This window comes from Stegodyphus dumicola, chromosome 4, assembly GCF_044657685.1.
Source record: "Stegodyphus dumicola isolate Sdum_Otavi_A_Nest chromosome 4, ASM4465768v1".
Classification (NCBI taxonomy): Eukaryota; Metazoa; Arthropoda; class Arachnida; order Araneae; family Eresidae; genus Stegodyphus; species Stegodyphus dumicola.
The window spans coordinates 88,021,093-88,045,467 of NC_140771.1; the positions used below are offsets into that span (position 1 = coordinate 88,021,093).

General features: G+C 33.5%; 1 protein-coding gene across 1 annotated transcript in view; it reads right to left on the bottom strand.

The window, feature by feature from the left end:
* Positions 1–5,577: 5,577 nt before the first annotated feature.
* Positions 5,578–24,375, bottom strand: part of LOC118198239 (proton-coupled folate transporter-like) — a 39,860-nt gene continuing 21,062 nt past the window's right edge. Inside the window, exons 4-6 of the mRNA XM_035369867.2 lie at positions 17,064–17,147; positions 13,283–13,439; positions 5,578–8,423 (exon numbers count right to left, since the gene is read on the bottom strand). Of these exons, the coding sequence (XP_035225758.2) occupies positions 8,300–8,423; positions 13,283–13,439; positions 17,064–17,147 (365 nt within the window). The 3' untranslated portion in view covers positions 5,578–8,299. The remainder of the gene's footprint in view (positions 8,424–13,282; positions 13,440–17,063; positions 17,148–24,375) is intronic.

Sequence of the window (24,375 nt, forward strand, 5' to 3'; positions counted from 1 at the left end):
TTTTCATGCATAAATTTACGTTTCATGCTCATGATAGCATCTCATGCTTAGATATTTAAAATTGTGTCTTTCTAGACTCTAATGTTCTTGTTTATAATGCAATGATTTTGTAAATATTAAGCAGAAAAAAAAAAGCTTAAATAATGATATGAAATACAGTGCCCTTCAAAAGTTAAGGAATAGCATGTGTGTCTTATTTGACAATGAAGCAACATAGAAAGAAGAAATTTAGAGGATATGCTCACTAAACAGTTGTAAGGATTATGTCAATTTTCTTAACCTTTAAATTTTGAGTTAAAGTTCCTTTCCTATCGCTTCTTAATTTCAACATACAACTTCCGGCCAAAACGTAGTTTCAGAATCACGTTTTAATGCAAATTGAGGAAGAGCTGCATTTAACCGCGAAGTTCTACTGTCTTAGTTAGAGAGAACCAGAGATTCTGGATAGCAAGCTTCCGCTTTATTAGGCTATTCTCTCTTAAACTATTATTACGCTTGGCCGTACTTTAGGCCCTTGATAGCTTCGCAGTCAATTAGTGTTAAGTGGCCAACACCGTTAAAAGTTTGATAGCTTCGGCTATATCTTTTTAGTTAAGATTAGATTAGTTTAATTCATAGTTCCTACATTCAAGCCCGAGTGTCGGCTTTATTGTAAAACTCCAAGACGGAGTTCTGTTAAACCTTCTTTGAATAATAAAAGGTCTTTAACACTTTTCAAGTTTTGGTTACTGTCTCACGAACTCAAGCGATTACTCGCTTACTATTTCTTAAGATTCTTCACATTCAATTGTAACTTAAAGTACTCAGTACAGAATCTTACACAATTCTTTAATGAATGGGACTTAAGATGCTTAGTCTTGGCAGAAAAATCCAGTCTTGGAGAAACAGCACATCACAGTTTCTTAAGGAAAAATGTGGTAGTAATATTACAAAAATGGATTCTAATAAGGAATCTGTTCACTCCAAACTGCAATACATTGGCGGGAGCGACGTTCCATGCTGTCAATATAGTTGTCAATAAGTGAAATTGAAAGCAGCGACCAGGCACGGAGTAATTGTTGTTCAAGTTCCTCTACCGACCGTGAAGGAGGACTTAAATCAGCAACCTATCCAAATCCAAGGTAATCTCAAAGATACTGTATCGAATTCAAGTCTGAGAACTGAATTGGCCATTCCATCCGTTCCATACCGTGACTTTCAAATATTCTTTAGCAGCCCGAGCTCTGTGTGCTCGCGCATTGTCATCCATCAGAATGAATCCAGGAACAATAGCAGCGGCGTATAGGCGCACATATTGATCAAAGATCTCCTCTCGATATCACACACTGGTCAATGTTCCTCTATGGAACAATAGGAACCTGGACTTGTCTGGGAAGAGAACAAACGCCCATTATTGCCTGGTTCCAGAAACATGTTCCCTTGCCTAACATAAAGTGGCCCCTCTGTATTCTCGGGTGAAGGGAGCACAAACAACTGGTCGGCTCGCATACAGAACTGCATTGTGAAAGCGTTTGCGCACTGTAGTAGATGATATTCTTGTTCGTGTTGCCTGTTGACTTGTTCCTGACATGAGTTGAGTCACAGTAATGTTGCTCCTCGTTCGGCTCGAAAGAGCTGAATAACGGTCTCCCATAAGTGTTACAACTCTTGGTCTGCCTAGAACATGTTTTTAGACGCAGAATCCTCGGATTCAAACTGATTCCATAGTACGTAGACCACATTACGAGAGACATTAAGACGTCTGGTAGCATCAGCTTGTGACATCCATATTTTCACGCATCCGATCCCCCGCCACCTCAACTAATCGGGCAAACGACTCCTCCAGGACATTGACAGACTCTCTTGGATATTGTCAACGAAACTGCTAAAGAGGTTATCACACTTGGTTACAGTCCCGGCTAGACGGAACATTTCTGAGAAATGAGATTCTGGAGGCACTGATTTAACCAGGAGGATTCCTAGAAAAAAGAGCTCCGCCTGAAGCGAAGTTCCACCTAGCTATGAAAACTATGTTGCGGCTACGCGGGATTTTTTCAAACCATACTAAAAATTTCTCGGCCGGACCTCTGTCCCGGGTAGAGACAATACAATAAGACGAAGGTTCTGCTTCTGAAGCATCACTTGATCCCAGTCTGAGCCATAATCGATTAGTGTTTGGCGTACAAGTCTTTGTAGTAAGTGAAACTGTTACCTAGCTACGTGGGTTTCTTGGAATTGTGAGGGTTCTGAGAATTGTCCCTTTCGACGTCACGTCCCGCGTAGCCGAAGCATAATGTAATTGGGACATCATAACAATTGAAAACCAACAATCGCGAACAAAATTTACAATTTTTGCATATTTTCTGCAACTCTTACATAAGTATTCATTTTTATAAATTAAAAGTAGTAGCTATTGTTTTTGCATTTTATTTTCTTAAACTTCATTACTGTCATGCATATATAAACTGTGAGTTTAAATGTTACTGACATTTTTGTAATGATGAGCTTTGAAAAACATGCTGTTCCTTTTAGAGAGAAGTGTACATTGTTTTGTTTTGTAAATTTTTATTGCTAATTAAAATTAAAAAAATTAATTATTGAAAATAAATAATAATATCGAAATAATTTTTAAAACCAAAATGCCTAACTTATATATAGCCCACCAGCGGCCGAGCGTTAAAGACGCTGAACGCTGGTATTTCGGTCCGAGGTTCGAATCCCGCGAACGGGCTGGCTGCATGGGCGTTTTCGTGGTTTTCCCCATGTATAACTTGTATAGAGCCAGTTTCCCTTAGAAAGTCCTCCACGAAGGCATCCCTTCCTTTAGGCAGATAGCCCTCGTGTGGTTTGCCATAATTGAATAACCCATAACTTAACTTATATATGGTATTATTTGTTAGTTTGCTTGCTTGGTCAGATCTTCAAATTAATTTCTGAGCCCATTTTTTCCGACTCGATTTTCGTGGAATGTTTTACACATATGTGCTTGTGAAGAATGTGCATTATTCAACAGGAATCAAAGATTCGACATAGATTTTGTTTTATTTAGTGTTAAATGTTTCTCATAAATGCCTTAATAATCAAACTAATCACTGCAAATTTGCTATCTTAACACAAGAGATAGATTTTCGAATGAAGTCTTTACTGAATTTATACCACAGTTTACTGTATATGGATGGTTTTTTTGAAAATCCGATTTTTTAGTTGCTGTATATATATTAACAACGGAGGATTTTTACATCAAGTTGAATGACAATTTATGACATAGGATAAATCAGAAGATTTTAGTGGAAAAAGGTTACGCAACGGGTTCATCTTTAATATGCTGTTAAAAAGAATCTTTCCCAAGATCTATTTTTTTCATTCCTCCATTCTGTGAAATAAAAGTATAAAAGAAAAGGCGTGGTAAGATGGCTGGAAAAAGAAGTGATACAAATGGTTAAAATAACAACCAATTAAATTCCGCCATCTGGAAAAAAAAAAAAAAAAAAAAAAAAAAAAAAAAAAAAAAAAAAAACAACTAAATAAAAGCAGTAGTTTTTCTACTACATGATTACCAAATAAAATGTATAAAAACTCTTTCTAAGTTACATGATTTTAATAAAATGCCTTAAAATGAAAAAAAAAAAAATATTAGTTATTACAATTGTTGTGCTATATTTACTGTATATTTACTGTCAATAATATTTATATTTACTGTATGAAATGGTTATGGCGCGCGAGCAATTGAAATAATCGGAATTTTGTCCGATTGTCTTTCCGGACTTTTAATTGACATTTTTCGCATGTTCTACAATAATTTTCTACACCTTTAGATATTGTTACGAAATGTACAGGCGCGGTAAGATGGCTTCCCCGCAAAGCAGATTTAGGGTTGCCATAAAATGGCAAGGGAAAGCCGGGTTGCCACATTTGGCTGGAAATCGCCCATTTGGCGACAAAATTGTCGGTATGCCATGGACGAATGGAGAACCTTCTGGAACGAATTCTTACGGGTTTAGCCCAGAATGTTCTCGAACACCAGCCAAAAGCTATATAAACCCTGCTGGTACGCGGAGAGTTAGTTAGTATCGAGTGTGTGTCTCGTCGAGAGGGCGAGTCAGTGTGTGTCATCTAGTTAGTCCGCGCGGATAACGATCGAGTTGAGAGCCGGCCAGCGAGTGCCGAGTGGGTCGTCGAGTGCACAGAAAGAGTCTCGTAGTGTATTGCGGTTAGTGCATCGTCGAGAGAGCGTGGTGAGCTGCGGGAACGACTGAACCGAAGAGTCGGGAGCTGTGCTCTGTATGTCGTCGAGTACATCGCGAGTTGTAGCGCGGAGAGTCTTGAGAGTACGTGGAGTTCCGAGAACAACTGATCAGAGTCGAGAGCTGTACTCTGGTGCTTTGTAGTGAAGCTATCTCCACCGTTATTGCCTGACAATGATGCTGATTGTTCCAGCGAGTGTATAGTAGATCTTCGACGACTGTAAAAGAAGATTTTGGAGCTGTCCTGATTAATATTGGCTAAATAAATTGTGTTTCGATACTTCATCAAGGTGTCATCGTTGTTCACTCCGACACGAACCCCGTACGAACATGAAGGAAGAAAATAGCGTAACAACTAGTGTCAGAAAAGAAAAACGCAACAATATGTTTGGACAATAAGAAGAAAGTTTAACTTTTTCTTCAGTTTTCAGCATGCCTAAATGATTTCCAAACATGGAATCATGAGCTAACTGAAGGACTTTATTTCGATAATTCCCTGGCAATTTTCTACAGACTACTCTCGTCTGTCAATCACTCTGTCTGTCTCACCTGCTGGGTTCTCGCCGCAATAGGAGGCAGCTGATTGGCTGACCGCAGAGATACATGGCAATAATATTCTTGGTCATATACGACTAAAACTAAAACTGTGAAACATGCATATGTGAACTCTGTTAAGTCATTAATAGAATTTTAAGGAATTGTAGAAGTGATAATATAAATATGACATATATCAAAACACTTTTAAATCGTATCATTTCCCTTTGACAATTTTGACTTCGAATACGTCGTTGCTATTAGCCTCAGGATTTTTTCTTTTTTAGCCGCATATAACTAAGAGACAGCTAAAATTTTTATTTTTTTTTATTTTCGAATATCAACCTATTAGGTGCCTCCATAATAAAGTCACCGCCACTTCTTGCCTTAGTAGTGGCCAAGCCGAAGTCGGCTGATAGCCCGCCATTGGTAAGGGGAAAAAAAGTATATAAAGTAAAGCCATGTAACTCAAAAAATTATATTAATATTTTATTTAATTATACAAAGAAATTTAAATTAAATAATATTGTTAACACTAACAATATTCAATCAGAAATAGTATTTATTAATGACTAACACGGTGAAATGTTATTAATCTTGAAAAGTTAAAATTCAGTGGCAAGATCTTTCATGGACAGGCCGTATCTGAAATAAACCAACTGAAAAACCTAGAAGTAGAAATGCATGAGTAAAAGGAAGCCCTGTAAATTGCTTAAAAAATAAACTAAAAACTATCCCTACATCTCAGAGCAGTTGACAGCTTAGTTTGAAGTTTATCTGAGCAGTTCATACAAGTACGAAATAAAAATAAATTCACACAGAAGGAAAATAAATAATTTATTTATAAAACTCAAAAAATACATATAATAATATAATAAATACAAGGCATGGAGATCTTTACAAAAAATAATTTTAGATGAGACTATTTACTAATAACATGAGGAATATTTTCTAGTATGTTGTTTTAAAAGTAATTGAAAACAAAAACTTAATTAAAAATAAAACCAAATCTTCTGTACCGAAATTAATGCTATAATTAAAAATTCTTTCCAAACAAACGATTTTAAATTCATGTTTAATACAAACAAATCATTTACTGCCCTACTTGCTGTCTATGTTACCGTGAAAGACCGAAATCTGCAAAATGGTCGACATTCTTCAGTGAATAACAACGTTCACATAATCGCTTGGTGTATGTCCGAAATATTTTCTAAATATTCTTATTTCTCACTTAACCAGCGAATAAAAATATTTTTTTACGTTTTTAAATCATACATTATTATTAAAACATATTATATGTCAAAATAGCAGAAAGCTTAAGTAACGGCACATCAAATAAACTATAGAACGTAAAACGAACAGTGCATTCTAAATGAGAAAAGAAAATAAATCCAATAACAAACTTACTTAATTATGCGACTGACGTTATACAGTCTTATTTACTGCAACAAGTTAAACTGTAATGACACTCTGAATTGCACAAATAGTCCCTTGGTTTTACAGCGCCTCTGTCTTTCTTCGCGGCTTCTCGTTTCGACCTTCACCAGAGCACATCTATGCTTGTTAGAGCGGTGACGATCGAAATGTATAAGAATGTAAGCAAATATTCGGTCTATCAACTATGTATTTATATGTTGACATTCACCGGAGAATGTCGACATTCTCCAGTTTCGGTCTTTCACGGAAACATATTATATATATAATAACATAAATGTAAAATAAAAGAGCTGTAGATTGATAATAATTAATCGGATTAATTTCTCCATCATCCATATTTCATTGTCAGCGGAGCAATTTTTATTCTTTGTCTTTCTCTTATCTACACTAGCGGGAAAAATTAAAGAGACAACAATAACAAAGGGCTTAATGTTAATTCTATTAAGTAAAGCTCAACAGAAGGCAGGTAGTTGATAGTTCAAGTTCAGATTTAGTTCAATGAAATTCATCTTCGTTAAGAAGAAATATGCAAATTTTTGCGTCCGATCTTTTGGAATGTTTGAAAAGGAGTGCATGGAGTGGTTTTAAATTCTAATTTCAAAGGTTGTATGAGTAAATGGATAAAAGGTTGTTGCATGTAGAAGGGGGAACATGTCACTGAGAAGGCATTTGACTGATCGCAGAATATGGCGTATGATTGCGAAAAAGGAAATAAATGACACAGCTTGTAAAGACTAAAAGTATTCGAACGCATCATGTCAAGACTCTAAAAAGGGCTTAAGTCATTACCGATGTATGCAGACAATCAGGCCAAAGTCGGAACCGTTTCACAACAGACTCTCAAGATCGTTTAGCAACAACTGGCAAAAAAGACAGAAAACTGATGTCAACCCAAACTGCAAGGGAGCTCATTGAAGTTACAGAAACACGACTATCCAGACATACCGTGAGTGACAAGCTGCATAAAAATGAACTAAATGAACTGTAGGCAAGGGAGCCTATGATTTGTGTCCCATTAACTTAAGCTGCGAAATGTGCCCGTTTGCAGTATTGCAAAATCATTGTGAGAGAACCACGAACTAAAGCAGAGTGCTTTTACTCGTAAGTCTCGTTTTTATTTGGAAAATGAGGAAAATGATTTCGAGCGTGTTACAGCGCAGATGGAGCAAAACAGATGTAATAACTCCGGAAACATCAGTGAAAAGCATCGATAGATGGTGGAAATCGTGGCGTTGGCGGGCATCGTAACTGCATAGCCAAACTGATCTACAAATTTTTCTCCACATCTAATGCAACTATGAATGCTGAAATATACAGCTCTGAACCTCTTTATCCTTATATAATTTTTTAGAGGTGCAATCAGTAATAAGTTCCCCTAATGTAGAAAATGCATATCTCCATCGAGCTACACTAGTGACCGGTTATCTTAAAAGTGAAGGAATATAACGGTTGAAATGACCCGCATTATTTCTCGAGTTTAAATCCCATAAAACATGTATAGGATGCACAAGTACGCCAATTTTTACTACGAAAACTCCCACCGAGCACTCTTTAGGAGTTTCAAAACTCTGCTCATCGTGAATACCCTTTGTTGCACCAGGGAAGGTTAGTAAACAGCATAGAAAATCATTCTGAAGCTTGTATTTTGGTCAGAGGAGGAATTATATGCCTTATTAAGGTTTTCCTTATATCTAAAAAATTTTAAAATATTAACTTTTTCCTATGCTATATTATATCACATTTTCTACGTTTTTATCTAAATTAATTTTTGGTAGAAATATGCAATAAAGCATTTTGATGGCATATTAAGCATAATAAACGTCTTGTATAAATTCCCTGTTCTTACTGTAACGTGAAGTAACAGTCGTTCCTCTAATTTTCTCGGCAGTGTAGAAAGGTTTCAATCACTACAAGCTTCACTCAAATATAGATTCATGCTATAAATCTCGAATTTAGAGAATTATATTTTCCATGCATTCTCAAGAGTTTTTTTGATAATAAAATAGTTTCATATTTGTGAAAACTCTGCGTGAGCTCTTTGTGAGCAAATATTGCCTGAAAAACAACCATTAGACTCTTCACACTTGATTTCTCACTTTGACACTTTAATACTTTTCCTTTCCTTTTTCACCTTTTGATTTCTTGGTATCTGTCTCTGTCGAATTATCGTCAGCTTGATCACGGTTATGCATTTCCTCGTAGTTTACAACTGGCAGCCTGGCAAGCCATCTATAAAATAAAAAATAAGTTCTAGGTAGGATCATTAGTTAACTGATTATGACAAAGCATCTTTAAAATATCTGCCTAAGGGAAAGTCATATTACCTTTGCTCATACCACCCCTTAGGCAAATAGTAATAGGCTTTTCCTTTATAATAGGCTACATTTTTCTAAAGAAAAATTGTTCGTATTATCGCTACACATGAGAAAACTCATGCTGGGAACTTATTCACCAGAAAAGCCACAGCTCAGCGGTTTCATACACGCTGCCACGGAGGAGTCCTCAGGTGATATATTGCTTTCTCCTTTTATCTATATCCTTTTATCTATATCTCAGACTAGGAAATAATTCACATTAATGTTTATGCAATGCATTGCAGCAATTAAAAGTAGTTATTATTATGAAATGAGATGAAGAAAAATCGACAAGCTCGAACTATAAAGGAAGAAATTAAAGAGGAATATCAGTAGTTTCGGATGGATACATATATGAAATACATATCAGAGAATTTTTTATCCCGACAGGTCAGAAGTCAAACGGTCCTGTCGCTTCCCTTATTTAAAATAGTGAATTGTCTCTTTTGGAATGACCTTAAGGTTAAAATCTACAATTTGAAGGTGTCATCGAAGAACTCAACCTCTTTTTAGTTGAACTATGGCTAGTGCATGCCAGCTGTTCCATTTCCAGTCATTCCTCTACTTTATAGAAGGAAAAGTGGATTATAAACGCGGGAAACAATTAAACTTTAAACCTACTTAAGTAGGTTTGAAATTTGTAACTTCTGTAGCCACTTTTTAGGAATTATATTTTTCACTAATTTTTTTGAGTTAACCTGTTTAAGCGAATTGTAAATATTTTTGCGCCCTCTTATATATTTTGTAGCTTAGAACGTTTTAAAATTTATATTTTGTATTTTGCGCTAACTTTATAAATAGCAAGGGATTGAATTTAATATAAATTTTTAAAACATGTTTTAGTTAATTACAATTGGGTAATAACAAATCTTCCAAAGAATGCAATTTTATTGTCTTTATAGAGTAGTGACAGTCAAGTTTCATACATATCAATCATATAGAACAATAATGGCCTTGTTCTTTCTAACTTAAAATATGCTTTTGACACTTCGAGTCATATAATATATTTTTAGCTGATATTTAGAAATACGTTCTGGTTTGTATGGGGTACTTCAATGAAGAATGTATGTTGATTTCAGATAAACTTTGTAAATATTTTTCTTATAGAACGATAATGAGGTCAAATGTAAAATTATGTTATTCAAAATGCGGTTTTGAATATATTCTTCAATAAATTTAATGTATTTCTTAAATTTTACAATTTACGAAGAAAAATAAATTAAGGAGAGTACTGTGAATGGCCATGCGAAGCCTTAAGCTACCAAAGTCAGACTTTAATCATAGCAAAAATCTCTTATTTTCATGATAATTTTTGTGATGAATATCCATGAATTACATATTATCATAAAGTATATCAAAATAACACTATCAGGAAGTTCGCAATCAAAAATAAAAACGAAAATAAATTCTGTTACCTTTCCATGAAAAAGGCCGAATTTTAGCCCTCGGTCTTTATGTCGCCATTATTGGTGTAGAAGTCTGAGAATAATTGTGATTGCAAGTAAATCATATTGGCCACAGAAAAAATCAACTGCTTTTTATTCTCTTTTGTAAGAAGTTTTAAGAGCTTACTTTTCGTTAGCATTTTGTGAGAAGAAGCCATGATGCACTAACCTTTGTAACTTAATATAAAAGAAGTTAAAGAAGTTAACTTAATATAAAAGAAATACAGAAGTTAATTGTTTCCTGTGTAAGAAAAGCGTGCCCCAGAAGTGGATGGAAAATCTGATGGGAAAAGCTAATCCATATGCTGCCATAGTATATTTACAAAAAGCTCTATAATCTTCCAAACTAATTTTTAGTGCTAATACGGACAGATCTATTACAACAGGGCAGGTATGCATGATTTTGTTAATAATCTGTATTTTATCTCTAATACAGTTCACACCAGCGCATCCAAAGTCTCTCGAGAATTGTAGTCTCGTAAAAAATTATTTAGTGTGACCAGAGAATGAGAACTTCTTATAGAAAACCCACGTTCTAAGTTTATCTACATTTCAGATGACTGTTACAAAGAGCTACAGAAAGCCAGTACTGGGACAACAGTGAGGTTAGTAAGGCTTTCGTCACAAATGAAAAACGTAGAAGCTCACCAAACCCCGAAATGTGTCTAATGCTTAGTATATTGTTTATGAAAAAAGCATATTTATCATTTGATCTCAGGTGATAAAATACGTAAGTACGCTTCAAAAGAATAGCATATGGCGCAGCAAACTGAAATGACACAACAAATAAGCTACGAAAATGCTTAGAATTATTTTACAAAACTAGATGCTTTTGAATAAAATTGCCACCAAATGCAAAGAAAATATCAAAGATTAAAGTGTAAAAAAGTAAAACCGTTGAAACGTTTCCTAAAAATGAGTAAGCCATGTAACTTTAATCGGAAGAAACCAAAGATCTCTAAAGCGTACACATTTTCATACCAGTTACAGACAGATGAATTACACTGGTGAAGTAAATTAATGGAATTTTCATATTTGATCTACAATCTCCAGAACTACTCGGCAGATTTTAATAAAATTTGGTGTGAACATAGGTTCATATAATACAAACAAAATAAACATTCAGCACTTATAATAGACAGACATGTTCGTGTGTAACACTCATGGGAGTATGAAGGTCTGAAACAGCGGTTGTAGAGAACACAAAAGAAATAGGTTAATAGGGGTATGGGTCCTCTTTTACAGCCATACAGGCCTCGCAGCGTGATGTCATACTGGAAATAAGGCAGTTTATCATTGCCTGTGGTACTTGGTCTCACTCATTTATCAACGTTGTTTTCAGTTCCTGGATAGCTCTCGGAGGGGGGTTGCGAGTTGCAATTGCCCTCCCCAGAGCGTCCCAAACATGCTCTATAGGGTTGAGTTCTGGAGACCTGGCTGGCCAATCCATCCGGCTAATATCCTCACTCTCGATAAATTTGTCGACCAGAAAACCATCTTACAGGACGATATGTGGCCTCGCCTTATCGTCCTGTAAGATGAACTCGGGGCCCACTGCGCCCCGGAAAAGGCGAATATAGAGCTCCAAAACCTCATCCCTATATCTCACACCAGTCACAGAGCTTCTGTCAAAGACGTATAGAGGTGTGCGGACATCCAACATGATGCATGCCCAGACCGTTACACCTCCACAGCCATAATTGTTGAAACTGTCCTTCAATTATTATCTTTTTCTACCTCATTTGAGTATGTGCAAACTAAAAATTATCATTCTGTAGGAGCCATCTTTCTGCTGGAAAACGGAAAAAGAGAATGACAGTAAAACTACTTAAAAAATAACTGGTTAGTTAAAAATAAATAAATCCTTATAATCAAAACATAAATAAATACTTATAATAAAAACATAAGAATGTGATAGCAGTTTTCACTTCTTAATATTCAGGTGATCCTTTCAGACTAAAGTTGCTGCAACTGGGTAGAAATGTAATGTTTGTAGTATTTAATTTGATGCTTTGAAACCTGAAATTGTAATTACATGTTTTAATTAGACTGGTATGTTTTTTCTGACAGGAGTGGCATCCAACAAAGATTATATTTGAGAAAATAAGCAAAATAAAAAAGAGTTCTCAGATAGAATGAAAACTGATCTTAACAACAGCAAGTTAATTACGTCGAAAGAATGGTTCCCCATAATCAAAGAAAGAAAAAGCTCGCATCATGCTAAAATATGCCAAAGACCGTAAAGGAAGTCATGAAATAAAGAAAGAAGGCATTTAAGGCCAAATTAAAGAGGTAACTAATTGATAAAAACTCACAAGCCGAGACATCAAGCGAACATCGTTACGATGCTACTGAGTTTTTTTGATTATTTTCCTTAAACAATAACTTCAAATTTTAATTAAATTAAATCGAAGAAGATAGATTACAAGTATCAATGAGTTATGCTACGTCTGAAGCAAATTTTGCAATTTCTAGTAGTCAAATAATATTACTTATAAAACATTTCTCTAGTAAAAAAAACACATAATGATAGTCTTATTTTTAAGTATTAGATTAGGGAACTCTCCCTCCCTGACTATGAAAAAAGGTTCTTCCCTATTATACTGTGAAACTATATTACTAAAATACTTTCACTTTGCTATTTAAGACGCAACCCACGGGTTATCAAATCATATGTATTTTAACATTCGAGTCTAAATTACAGCACAAGATATAAAAAATTGTCTCATTTTTAGGTTGACTGACCTTACATTTTTATCTTTTAGATGAAGGAGAATAATGTGATAAATTATCGAGACAGGCGTATCGTAGTTTTTTTTTTTTTTTTTTTTTTTTTTTTTTTTGTTTCAAAATTGCAGTAGAGTATTATATATATGAATGCGCTGATTTTTTTCCTCCCAATTCATCAAATATACGAGTAGAATAAATATTTATTTCTGCTCCTGATAGATCATTTATTTAAAACCTTATTTGATAACAAATGTTGAAAAATTTAAACTGCGTTTCTCCATGTTACAATATGCTTAGCTTTTTGTCTGACAATAAAAATATTTACGTTGCTTCTTATTTTCCTGCTTCTAATATTTCAAGACTGATTTTTGTGCCTTAGAAATTTACACGTGTTTTCCTTTTATATTAAAAGTTAAATATCATTCTCAAAAGAGCAAAGAAAATTTTAAATGTTATAGAATTTTTCAAATCTAAACAGCTTACTATTCTTACTAGAACAGTTAATTGTTTTCATACGAAAAAGCACTCATCAAAGAAAGATACATTAAAAAATTCTTACAAAAATATGACAAGGGGCACCAAACAGAGACTTCCCATCAGTAGGTATACTAATCCAGGATAAAATGTTAAGCTGGCATTGAAAGATTGCGATATGACAGATGTTGCCAAAACAGGTAAAATAGCCTCTGCCGTGGTCAGAAATGAAAAAACTTTGCCTGTAAAAGAAAAATTTGTTACATGCAGAAACTCAATCTTGTGAGTGGATAATTTTGTAATTAATGTAAAAACTATTGTCGTTAGTATGACGTAAAAGTTTCTTAGTAGTAATAGACTTAATTTCAGTTCCTAATATATGAATTTATTGTGATGCACATGGAGTTATTTCTATCATTTTAACAAACTGAAAACAAATATTCTTTTACATTACGATGAGCTGAAGTTTAAGAGACTCTGAAAGGTATAATTTGGTTCATAATTAACTTTTAAAATATAAAATTTTTGTTCTATTTTAAAACGAAACGCAGTGGAAGTAATTAAATTACTTTTTTTCGTTTCACTTGTAGCAAGTTATAAAAGATATATTTTATATGCAATATCAGTAATCATTAAAATATTACTAAAATCTCTTTGAAATAGTTAATACATTACATACGTATCTTCACAACATTCTGTCTAACCCTACCTACCTTTCTTGAGCTTGATTCCATACTGAATTATCTTGCCGGTATATTCTCCTTAAGAGTTAAAGGAGGAAAGTTCGGTAATAGCTTTCTTAAAATAATAGTTTTAACTTTTTAATGCATTCAGCCGAAGAGGTTAAGAGAGGTTGAGTTAAGATAAAGAATAAAAAATTGGCCGAAAAAATATCACTCTGCGAATTTTTATTTTGAGCGGTCATGTGTTTAATTCTGAAAGAAAATTGACAATGTTGATACTTTTAAAAAGTACTTTTAAAGGCATTAAAAGCGCTTTACATGCCACACGGAGTAAAATTACCCGAAATGCAAAAGGCGTTTAAAGTGTTGTAGAAACTAGATTGGCTGGATTTAAGACTGGAAATGCCCATCGGGATAGCTATATCTTTGGCCCAAGGTAGTTAGTTGGCCAAGGTTTCTTAAAATATCAGCAATGACAAATCAGTTTTTCTTACGTGCCTTAATTTGATATCATAGTTTCTCTATGATTTACGCTTCGTATATCCTAGATAAGAATTTTGATCAATCAGTTGAGGTGACAATAATGCAAAAGTCTATTTTGAGCTTCCAGGATAATTTTGTGAAATTTGTGAGTTAGAATTTACAAACTTCTTTCTATATGCAAAAAGCAACTTTGAGTTTCTAGGATAATTTTAATAATGCGAAAGCATTATGCACTTGCAGGATAATTTTGGGAAACTTACGGATTAGAACTTACAAATTTCTTTCTGCATGCAAAAGCCTACCTTGAGCTTCTAGGATAATTTTTGGGAATTTGGGAATTAGAACTTATAAACTTCTTTTCAACCGGTAAAAGAATTAATGCAGCTGAATACGTTTTATTGATTAGCAGGTATTCGAATCTATTCCTTCAAAAAATTATGTCTACATTTTTTTTACATGCCCGTGTACAATGCTGAGTCTAAGTGTTAGAACCACATTTCAGGCATCATATGTCTTTAACATAACAAATTGGCAAAAATGTTGTCTGTTGATTCATAAGTAGAATTATCATATGATAATTGCAAGTAACGACTGTGTTTTCACATGGAATAGGAGAGAAGACAATAAGATACCTAGACAGCTATAATAAAGTTTGCTTTAACCTTTTTCCTGCTGTGAATGTAGTAACGTTAATATTATATTGGACAAAATCGGCATTTTCCCTCTAAAGGTTACGAATTCAACATTCCAGTACTAGTAGAAGTTTCAGCGATGGAAGCATCTTTCTAGTAACGGCCATAATTCTGCCAATAAATGAAATATTTCATATATATACATGAAAACTTCTTTGATTGCCTTAATCTGCTCTTCGAAGTTTATGTTCAGCATAACATGTTGAAATAAAATGCTTAAATTGTAACTTTTCGCTAATTCATTGTTTTTGTCAAAGCTGCGCACTCTAGTGCGGGAATTTCCAAAGTGAATTGCTGAATCTCATATTCGTCTTCAGATCCTTCTAAAATATTGTTTTTTGTTTAGTCGAATATGGCAAAGGGCATGAGGGCTATTTGCTTAAGTGCAATGACGCCTTCATAAAGGAGATTCTCAGTTAATCTTATTTTTATTATAAAGGCGAAAACCATGGAAACAGTCAACATTGTGAAATAAAATTACTTTCGATGTGTATATTGATTTCTTGATTTAAACCAGTTTAACATTTCACTAAGCATTGAATTAATTTAACATTATGGCTTGTAATATAACTGCATCTCTGGTAATTTCTTTATAACCGTAGTTGTTAAGATAAAATAACACGCAGAACAAGTATTAATTTAGAAGTCAAACTACAAAAATTAGCGTTATATTTGCAGATTTTCACAGTACTAGTTCCGATGATTTTACCGAAGCATCATTCTCAGCTGCCAAAGCGCAAATGAACGAGGTAAGATATAGTGATTAGATAAGATACGAATGGATGGACAGGAATTGAGCTACTGGCGCCATCTATTGATGAAACGAGAAATAAAACATATCTTCCTTAAAGGCTGAAGGCAAAGATGAATTGAAATTAGGCTTGTTAACTAAAACAGAAAGATTTTTTTTTAATGTGAAACGTCTCTGGAATTCCATTGGTGGAAGATTGGTGGCCTCTAGATTCTCCCTTGGTGAATTAAATTTTCTAGAGAATTTTTTTTTCACATTCTAAAAATCATTCTGCTGTAGCTAATTACCCTAATTACAATCTATCTTTGCCTTCAGCCTTTAAGGAAATTATGTTCTATTTCTCGTTTTGTCAATAATGGCGCCAGTAGCTTACCTTCTGTTCAGTCATTCTTATCTTATCTTATCTAATCACTATATCTTATCTCGTTCATTTGCGCTTTAGCAGCTGAGGATGATGGTTCGGTAAAACCATCCAAACTGGTATTGTGAAAATTTCCAAATATAATGCTGATTTTTGTTGTTTGACTTCTAAATTAAAACGTAGTTATCTTAATACAATTATTACATTTTGTCTCCTATCGAAAAATCGTTTTGTTTATAAATTGGTAAAAAGAATTAAGCTCAAGATTTAGTAAAATTTGTGTATTTCATTATATGATTGCATGGCTAGTTTTAGTCTCCTGATTAATATTTTTTATTAATATAACTTTTTAAAAGGTGGTGAAAAAATTCGGTTTGTAACTTAAAAAATTCAAAACTTAATAAATGGTACATTTTTTTTGGGCCTTGTAATTTTAAATAATGGACTAGAAGAGGTCGAAAGAACACTAGAAAAGGTGGTGGAAACGGTAAAATTCTAAGATTTTTTTTAATTTGCTCTTTAAGTCAAAACATAAGCGAAAAATCTACAAAATTACATTTCAGCATTGAATAAAAAAATCAAAATTAAGTTTTGAAAAAAAAAAAAAAAAAAAAAAAAAAAAAAAAAAAAAAAAAATAGTTCTTCGAATACACATCTTCATCGTTCGAGAACATATGCTCCAAATTCCATAGCTCTGGACCTACCTGTCTCTGACCTATGCGACGAACTGATATTGCGATTCTTTATTTTATAATAATAGATATGCAGATTTCTTTACTGTAAGTAAGGAAAGAGTAGTTTTGATTCGCATTTTATTTTTTGATTGCCATTGTTATTTAATTTCATCTTCATTTTCTTGTGATTAGCTATTATAGCAAAGAAAATTCCAAAATTACCTAAATCATCCTTTGAAACTACTTTAGAAATTCTTGAACGTCCTGCTAGAGTACTTAGTCCTGATAACAATCCCAGTAGACTTGCTGAAAAGAAATAGTTCATTGTGAAGATATTTCTTTAAAAGGCTCAATTTTATTGCAGTTTTATAAAAGATCACTGAACATCGATTAATTGTACAACAATACGAAAAGTACGATATAATAATAGTAATATTAAACATTAACTTCAAAATAACAAAGTAATTTTAAATAAAAAATACTATAGTAATGTAAAATCAGTTTAATACATTAATTTGGAAATCATTATGTACTTTAAACTATCTTAACACAATTACTATGTATGGCTAAAAATTAATTTCGCAGTAACAAAAATACCTCTGATTTCCAAAACTCCATTTTCCAGATTCACTTTTTGTGTGTGTGTGTGTCTGTATAAAACAGGTAACTCTCTTTTTATGGTTTCATCTCTCAAACATTTCTTCCAGATATTTTATATCCTATAAATTCATGAACATCATCACTCCGTAGAATTTTTAATTCTTATTAATTTGTTCTTCAGCAATTAAACATCTTGAAAGTTTAAAGTATATCATACATTTTGTTTCGCTCGAAAGTTTCCTTCCTTAATTTATTGTCAATAAGTGTCGTAAATTATTTATCTTCTTTTAATGACTGAATTCACATTTATCTGAATAAGTCATCGCATCTAAGTTCTCAAATATCATGGCTTACTCTATACCAGCGATTCTTTTGACTAACGCGCACCGTCTAAACAAAAAATTAAAACTTTAGTACACTTGTACATTTTGAGATGATTATTTTTCAGTTTCTCAATAGAAATATTAAAAAATCAGTCCTGTATTTATTTTTCAAATATAATATGAAAGAAAATCCTTGTTCGCACAAATAGGTTGTGCAAAAAGGCAATAAAAATTTAATAGCTTTATTTGAAATGCATTTAAGTTCGTTTTTCGGTTCTGCCAAAAGTTAACAAGTGGGCTATTTTTGAAATCATCGTTTAGAGTTCGATCACAGGCAATGTCTATCAATTGTTCTTTTTCTTCACGAGATTTTGAATTTAGTAGTTAATAATACTTTACGTACCACCTATTTTTCTCTTGCGTACCACCGGTTGAGTATCCCTGCTATACGATTCTTAAGGAGACATCTGAGGTTTTATTTGCTTTCATTGACTTACATTTTACTAACTAAAGCGTTCAAATTCTATTTCGTATTAACTTCCTGCATCATAATTTTTATATCAATCCTTAAATCAGATGAATGGCCGCATCTTTCACTCTGTAACAATTATTAGATGTAGCATTAGTCGTATAACTAGTGTTTAAAATTTTGTGCGCATTTCTTAAAAGAACAAGAATGCATATTACATCGCACTTTTTAATTTCATTTTCAGGTTAAATATGCATAACACATTTTCTTATTTCACGATTCTTAACTTTGAATTAACAAATACGAAGATATAGCACTTTTTCTTCTACATCGCTACGTTCACTACTTAGTAACTCAATGATTATGGGGGCACGGCTTAACAAAAAGAAATTACGTTCTATCATTGCAACATATGCGAAGTGGCTCTGCTACGAAAACACCGATTTTGCATTTGTGAATGGCGTTATTTCTCACATTGTTTTAAAAAGTGCTTGAGTTATTTTTCAGTAGATTTTTATTACAAATTTTGGACAAAGAGTTTTTTTTTTTTTTTTTTTTCTTTTTTTTCTGCTTCATTTTTTATTCTTCTCTGTTCTGATGTCGTATGATTTTAATGCAAATATTTTGTTCCTTTTGTTACTAAATTCCGTAGAAAGGCATTTAACATGTATCATTTAACATGTGATTTTGATCCTGTTGCCTGTTTTCCTTATTCAAACATTTGAATTCTAATGTTCGAGCATTCAGGTCTGGTGAATTGCTCTAAGACTGTATTAGTTTACAGAGATTTTCATATTTGTTGGTTAACTTCAGAGTGATAGAACTTTTCTGAAAATTGTTTACAATTTCAAAGAATTTTTAAGCGTTTATAAGATATTTCTACCGTTTTCTTAGTATGCCTTCGTGGTGTAGTGGTCAGCACGCTCGACGAATATTCGAGAGGTCTGTGGTTGGAGTCCAGGCGAGGGCATTGCTCATTTTTTATATCTCCTGCTTCGAAATAACCTAATGTCTCTACACGTTTGCATACTGATTCATTTCTTTATATAATTAAAATATAATTGCTTGTTACCTAAGGTGATATGCTTTTCATAGTTAAAACAAAAATACACAAGATTTTAATACAAAATTCCGTCCGGCCGTGTTATCCTTGCTAAATTGTTGACTTTAAAATTTAAAAGCTGGCAGTTTCGAACATTTCGAATAAGATCAAATCCAATAAATTAAAAACAGCATGTTTTCAAAGACATTTTTCAAGTTTTTCGAATAAAACATTAAGCTTCTTCTTTTTTTTTCTGAAATTAAAACTTTCCATCTGTTTTAAAATAGTTTCACCTGACAATAAGACATTGCTAGAAAAAGAGACAACATCTGATAGACAGGAGCACATCTTATATGTTTATTCGCCGTACAGAGAATAGAGTTCGTTTTACAAGAGTGGTAATACATGGAAAAAAACGTCTGATGTGTAGACCGCATGACTTTCATGTACGGAATGTTAAATTATACGCATTTTTTCCTGCATTTCATTTAAACATTTTTCCTCGAATTTCATTAGAGATATATTTCTCATTCAATTATTCAGTTCTCACTTCGCGGCAAGGCAAAAATACATAAAAGCTCAAAATATCTTCATTAAAAATTGAAAGACATAGAAAAACATAAAACGCCAGACACAGTTAAATCAATTAAAAAAAAAACAATTTTTACAGTTAAAATTAGAGTTGCTACGCAAAAACAAGCAATTCGGCCAGCAGGCAAAAAGACAGATTTTTCGGTGTACAAAACTTAGTTTCTCTTTGTTCCCACTCGGCAAAAATACACTGAAGGTGCAAAAAGACTATTTCCTATTCTACTAAGTTTCAAATGTAAGCAAATGCGGCTGCTGTAGTAAAAAAAAAAAAAAAAAAAAAAAAAAAAAAAAAAAAAAAAAAAAACCGGCTTAGCCGCACTTAAACAACTTTTAAATTGTTGATAACTCTACAACTATTGCATGCAGAATAACTAAAGGCATAAAAACCTTAACCGGAAGATAAGAACAATATAATTCAATGATTTTTAAAGCAAAAAATGCACAATTTACCAACCTATAAGAATAACAAATCTGAGCTGACTGAGCCGAGTAACAGAGTGGGTGTGTGCATATATATATACATACATAGATAGATATAAATATTTATATATTTTTGGACAAAATTTCAACGTTCTGAGGCCTCTCGTTTTTGAGTTATGCAAGATACATGCATACATACGTATATACGAATGTACAAACGCCACGAAAAAGATCTCTTCTGAATCCATTTTAAATCAGTTTCATAATTCAAGGAAAAAGAGCCCTTTATTCTGTTCTTAAGTATAGATGTCACACGAAAACATAGTTAAATTGCATTCGATAGCAGTCAAAATGGATATTTTCGTTTAAATATGAAACCCAGAATTTTTCTTGATTACAATACTTCCTTTACTTCGTACAAAGAACTAAAAAAGAACAGATAATTTTTTAACTGTGTAAGGTATTTCTCCCGCCTTCCTAGCGTGTCTTCGTGGTGTAGTGGTTAGTAAACTGAGCCGGTATTTCAGAGGTCCGTGGTTCGATTCCCGGCAAAGGCGTTGCTAATTTTTCATCTCTTCTGCTTTCAAAAATCCTAATGTCTCTACAACTGAATGAATAGCTCATAAAAATTAATTATTGATAGTACTTGTATTTTATTATAGGTAACATGACAAAATACTTTCTTTATATGTCATAATCTAATGAAAAATTAAAAATACTTTTATTTTCATATTTATTTATTTCATAAACGTATTGCGTAGGATATTCTTGTATGCCTTACGAGTGATTTTGTATATTAAAACTAAATTCAAATCTGAAGCGGCTTTCTTTTCCGTATATATTCTACGATCCTAAAGTTTCATATATGACGTTTTAAAGAAAAGATCTAATAGTAGGAAACGTGACCTGAATCACCATTTCAAAGTGATGCGCTTGATGAAATAAGTGGGCGTTTTAAGAAGATAGCTGATAACTTTTAAGGTGCGAAATAACTTAATATATGCCATTAACGCCTAGTAGCTAGGCCACGAATGTTACATATACCGGAAGTTTACAACCAAAGGGAATTTCATAGATTCAAGAGGGGGGATGCGGTCAGCCTTTTATTTACCTGTTAAGTATTTAGTTCCAGTTTACGAATACAAAAAACTACTTTTATTCAAGTTTTGGTATTCATAAACATTTTCTATATTTTTCCTTGTTTAATTTACAAAATGCATTTAAAATAATATAAATTTAAATAAATGTATATGTATTTTTGTTTGGGAAAGGAAGGGAGGAATGATCGTGCAGCGTGTGTGATGCACGGAGCAAGCAAGACAGTCTGAGAATTACTGATACTAGCATACTATTTACCGAGTTATTGGTTACAGCCGAAAACATCGCGGACGAAAACGTCGTGGAGAAAACCACGCAAGGCAAAAACGTGGTGGTACAAAATATAGTGGGAGAAAAGAAAGCAAAGAGAAAACATCGCAGTTCTAAAACACCGAGGTACAAAATATTGTGGTCGAAAATTTGTGGTTCAAAAACTTTGCAGATTAAAAACATTGTCATCAAAAATAAAAAAATAAAGTACTAGTACTACTAGTATAGTAAAATAAGTACCTATAAATCATCGCATGATAACAACATCGCACACATGTTTTTTTTTTAAATTTTTTTTTTAGGTTTTTAAAAGTTGTAAATGCATTTTCGCATACTGATTTGGAAGCGCAAGAAGGAAAGAGGGAAAGAGAGTAAAAACGTTAACGACTCTTTAAGAATAAAAGTAAATAAAACAAGATATAATTTTCACTAAAATAATAATAGATTAACAAACGTGAAAAAAAAATAATTTTGGTAATTAATTAAGCAATTTGTATAGAGGTAACCTCACGCAGTTATTTATCTTCCTTTTTCAAAACATTTTTAGAATTTATTTTTCATGAAAAATTATCAGTAAAACTTTATTAAAAACGATTAAGTTAGGAATAATCTTTGTTAATTAACGATGTAAATTCAAAATTAAGTGCTATAAGTTGCATTAATTTTCTTTTCATTTTCAATTTTCAAATGCTTAGGTTTCCTTCTTACTTTTTCAGCAAAAAGTTATTAGTTCATTCAAAAATATGAAATATAGAAGAAAAATATGCCTCTTTGCTTCTTGCGCTCCCAAATCATTATGCGAAAATGCATTTATTTTTAAAACTTGAAAAACGCATATGTGCGATGTTATCGTCATGCGATGATTTGTAAGTACTTTATTTTTTACTACGATATTTTTAAACTGCAAAATTTTTTAACCGTTTTATTTTCGACCACGATATTTTGTACCACGATGTTTAAGTGCTGCGATGTTTTCTCTTTGCTTTGTTTTCTTCCACGATGTTTTGTATCACGACGTTTTCGCGTTGCATTGTTTTCTCCGCGATGTTTTTGGTAGACACCGAGTTATTCCTCCTGCTACTGCTTAAATATCGGTATGAAATCCAACATCGATTACCTTTGCAGTGCAACTTGGACAACGCTCTGGGTAATGATATGGCTAGATGTTTGCAATGGATTCACCATTCTCAACGAATGCTCAAACAAAGTTTGTAGAGACATTAGGTTAATTGGAAGCCGGAGAGATGACAAATTAGCAACCGCCGTCGCCGGGAATTGAACCGCGGACCTCTGAAATATCGGCCCAGTGTGCAGAACCACTACACCACGACGACACGCTAGGAAAGCGGGAGAAATACCTTATATACTCCCCCTTTTTAAAGGGATACTGGGGTTTCTAGGGGACCCAATCGACAAATCCTGGGTGTGGAGAGTCATCATCCATCACCCTTTTAGTTCGGGCGCCACTGTAGAGATATTAGGTATTTTTGAAAGCAGGAGTGTTGAAAAATTAGCAACGCCTTCGCCGGGAATCGAAACACGGAACTCTGAAATACTGGCTCAGTGCCCCGACCACTACACCACAAAAGCATGCTAGGAAGGCGGGAGAAATACCTTATATACTCCCCCTTTTAAAGTGCGACTGTGGTTTTTAGGGGACCTAGTCGCCAAATCCTGGGTGTGGAGAATCCTCATCCAACACCCTTTTACTTAGGGCGCCACTATAGAGACATTAGGTTAATTGGAATCCGGAGAGATGAAAATTTAGCAACCGAATTTGCCGGGAATCGAACCGCCTACCTCTAGACTACTCGCACAATGTGCAGAACCACTACACCACGAAGGCACGCTAGGAAAGCGGGAGAAATACCTTATAAGTTTCTGGTCATTTTTGAAAGGAAAGGGAAAGAAAAGGTTACTTTTATTGCCCATTCGCATCTTGGATGGATTTAATGCCTCAGAGCTTCTTATTAGACCTCTTAGTGTTTTAAATATTATTTTATTTTCACTGAATTTTAAAGACTTTTTTCCGCAAAATTTTAAGCAGCAGTGCATATTACTTCTTCCGAAATTTTCGACGAAAATAATTTCTGCATCCTCCTTTGAATATGTTAGCCAGTCTTTTCGTAGAAGCGTCTGAATACACATGGAACTTCCGTAGGGCGAGTAGTGACAGCATGAAATGCTTTAGTTAGAGAGTCAGACTGAGATCATAGTATGTCCAATGTGTACACTTTCTAAGCTAGAATCAACTCCTACTTAACCGAGGGTGGATCAAACCGAGTCGTAGAAAAATTTAGCAATTTCTGTTAAAAATATACTGCATAATGTATGTTCTCGAAGAAGCTTGAAGCTCTCGGATACACATGATAAAAACTGTCAAGAACTAGATGGCAGAAAGGTGCTTCAAAGGAAATTAATGCATAAAAGCTCGGCTGTTTCACTGAAATAAGAATGAACTCAACAAATACAATAGGTACAATAAGCTTCCTGCTAATAGCAAGAGAAATGGCGGAATCTAGAAATTTATGAAATTTTGTTCGTGCTGGTCGTATTTTGAAAACTCAAGATACGTCAAGAAAACTGTCAGTTTGTGCTGAAATTCGTACCAATATTTTATATCTACTAGTCGGGTTTTAAAAGAGCTATTAATTAAGTATAAGGCTATATACAAAAAATTTATAGCACAAAAAGCAACGAAGCTATTAAATAGATGTATTT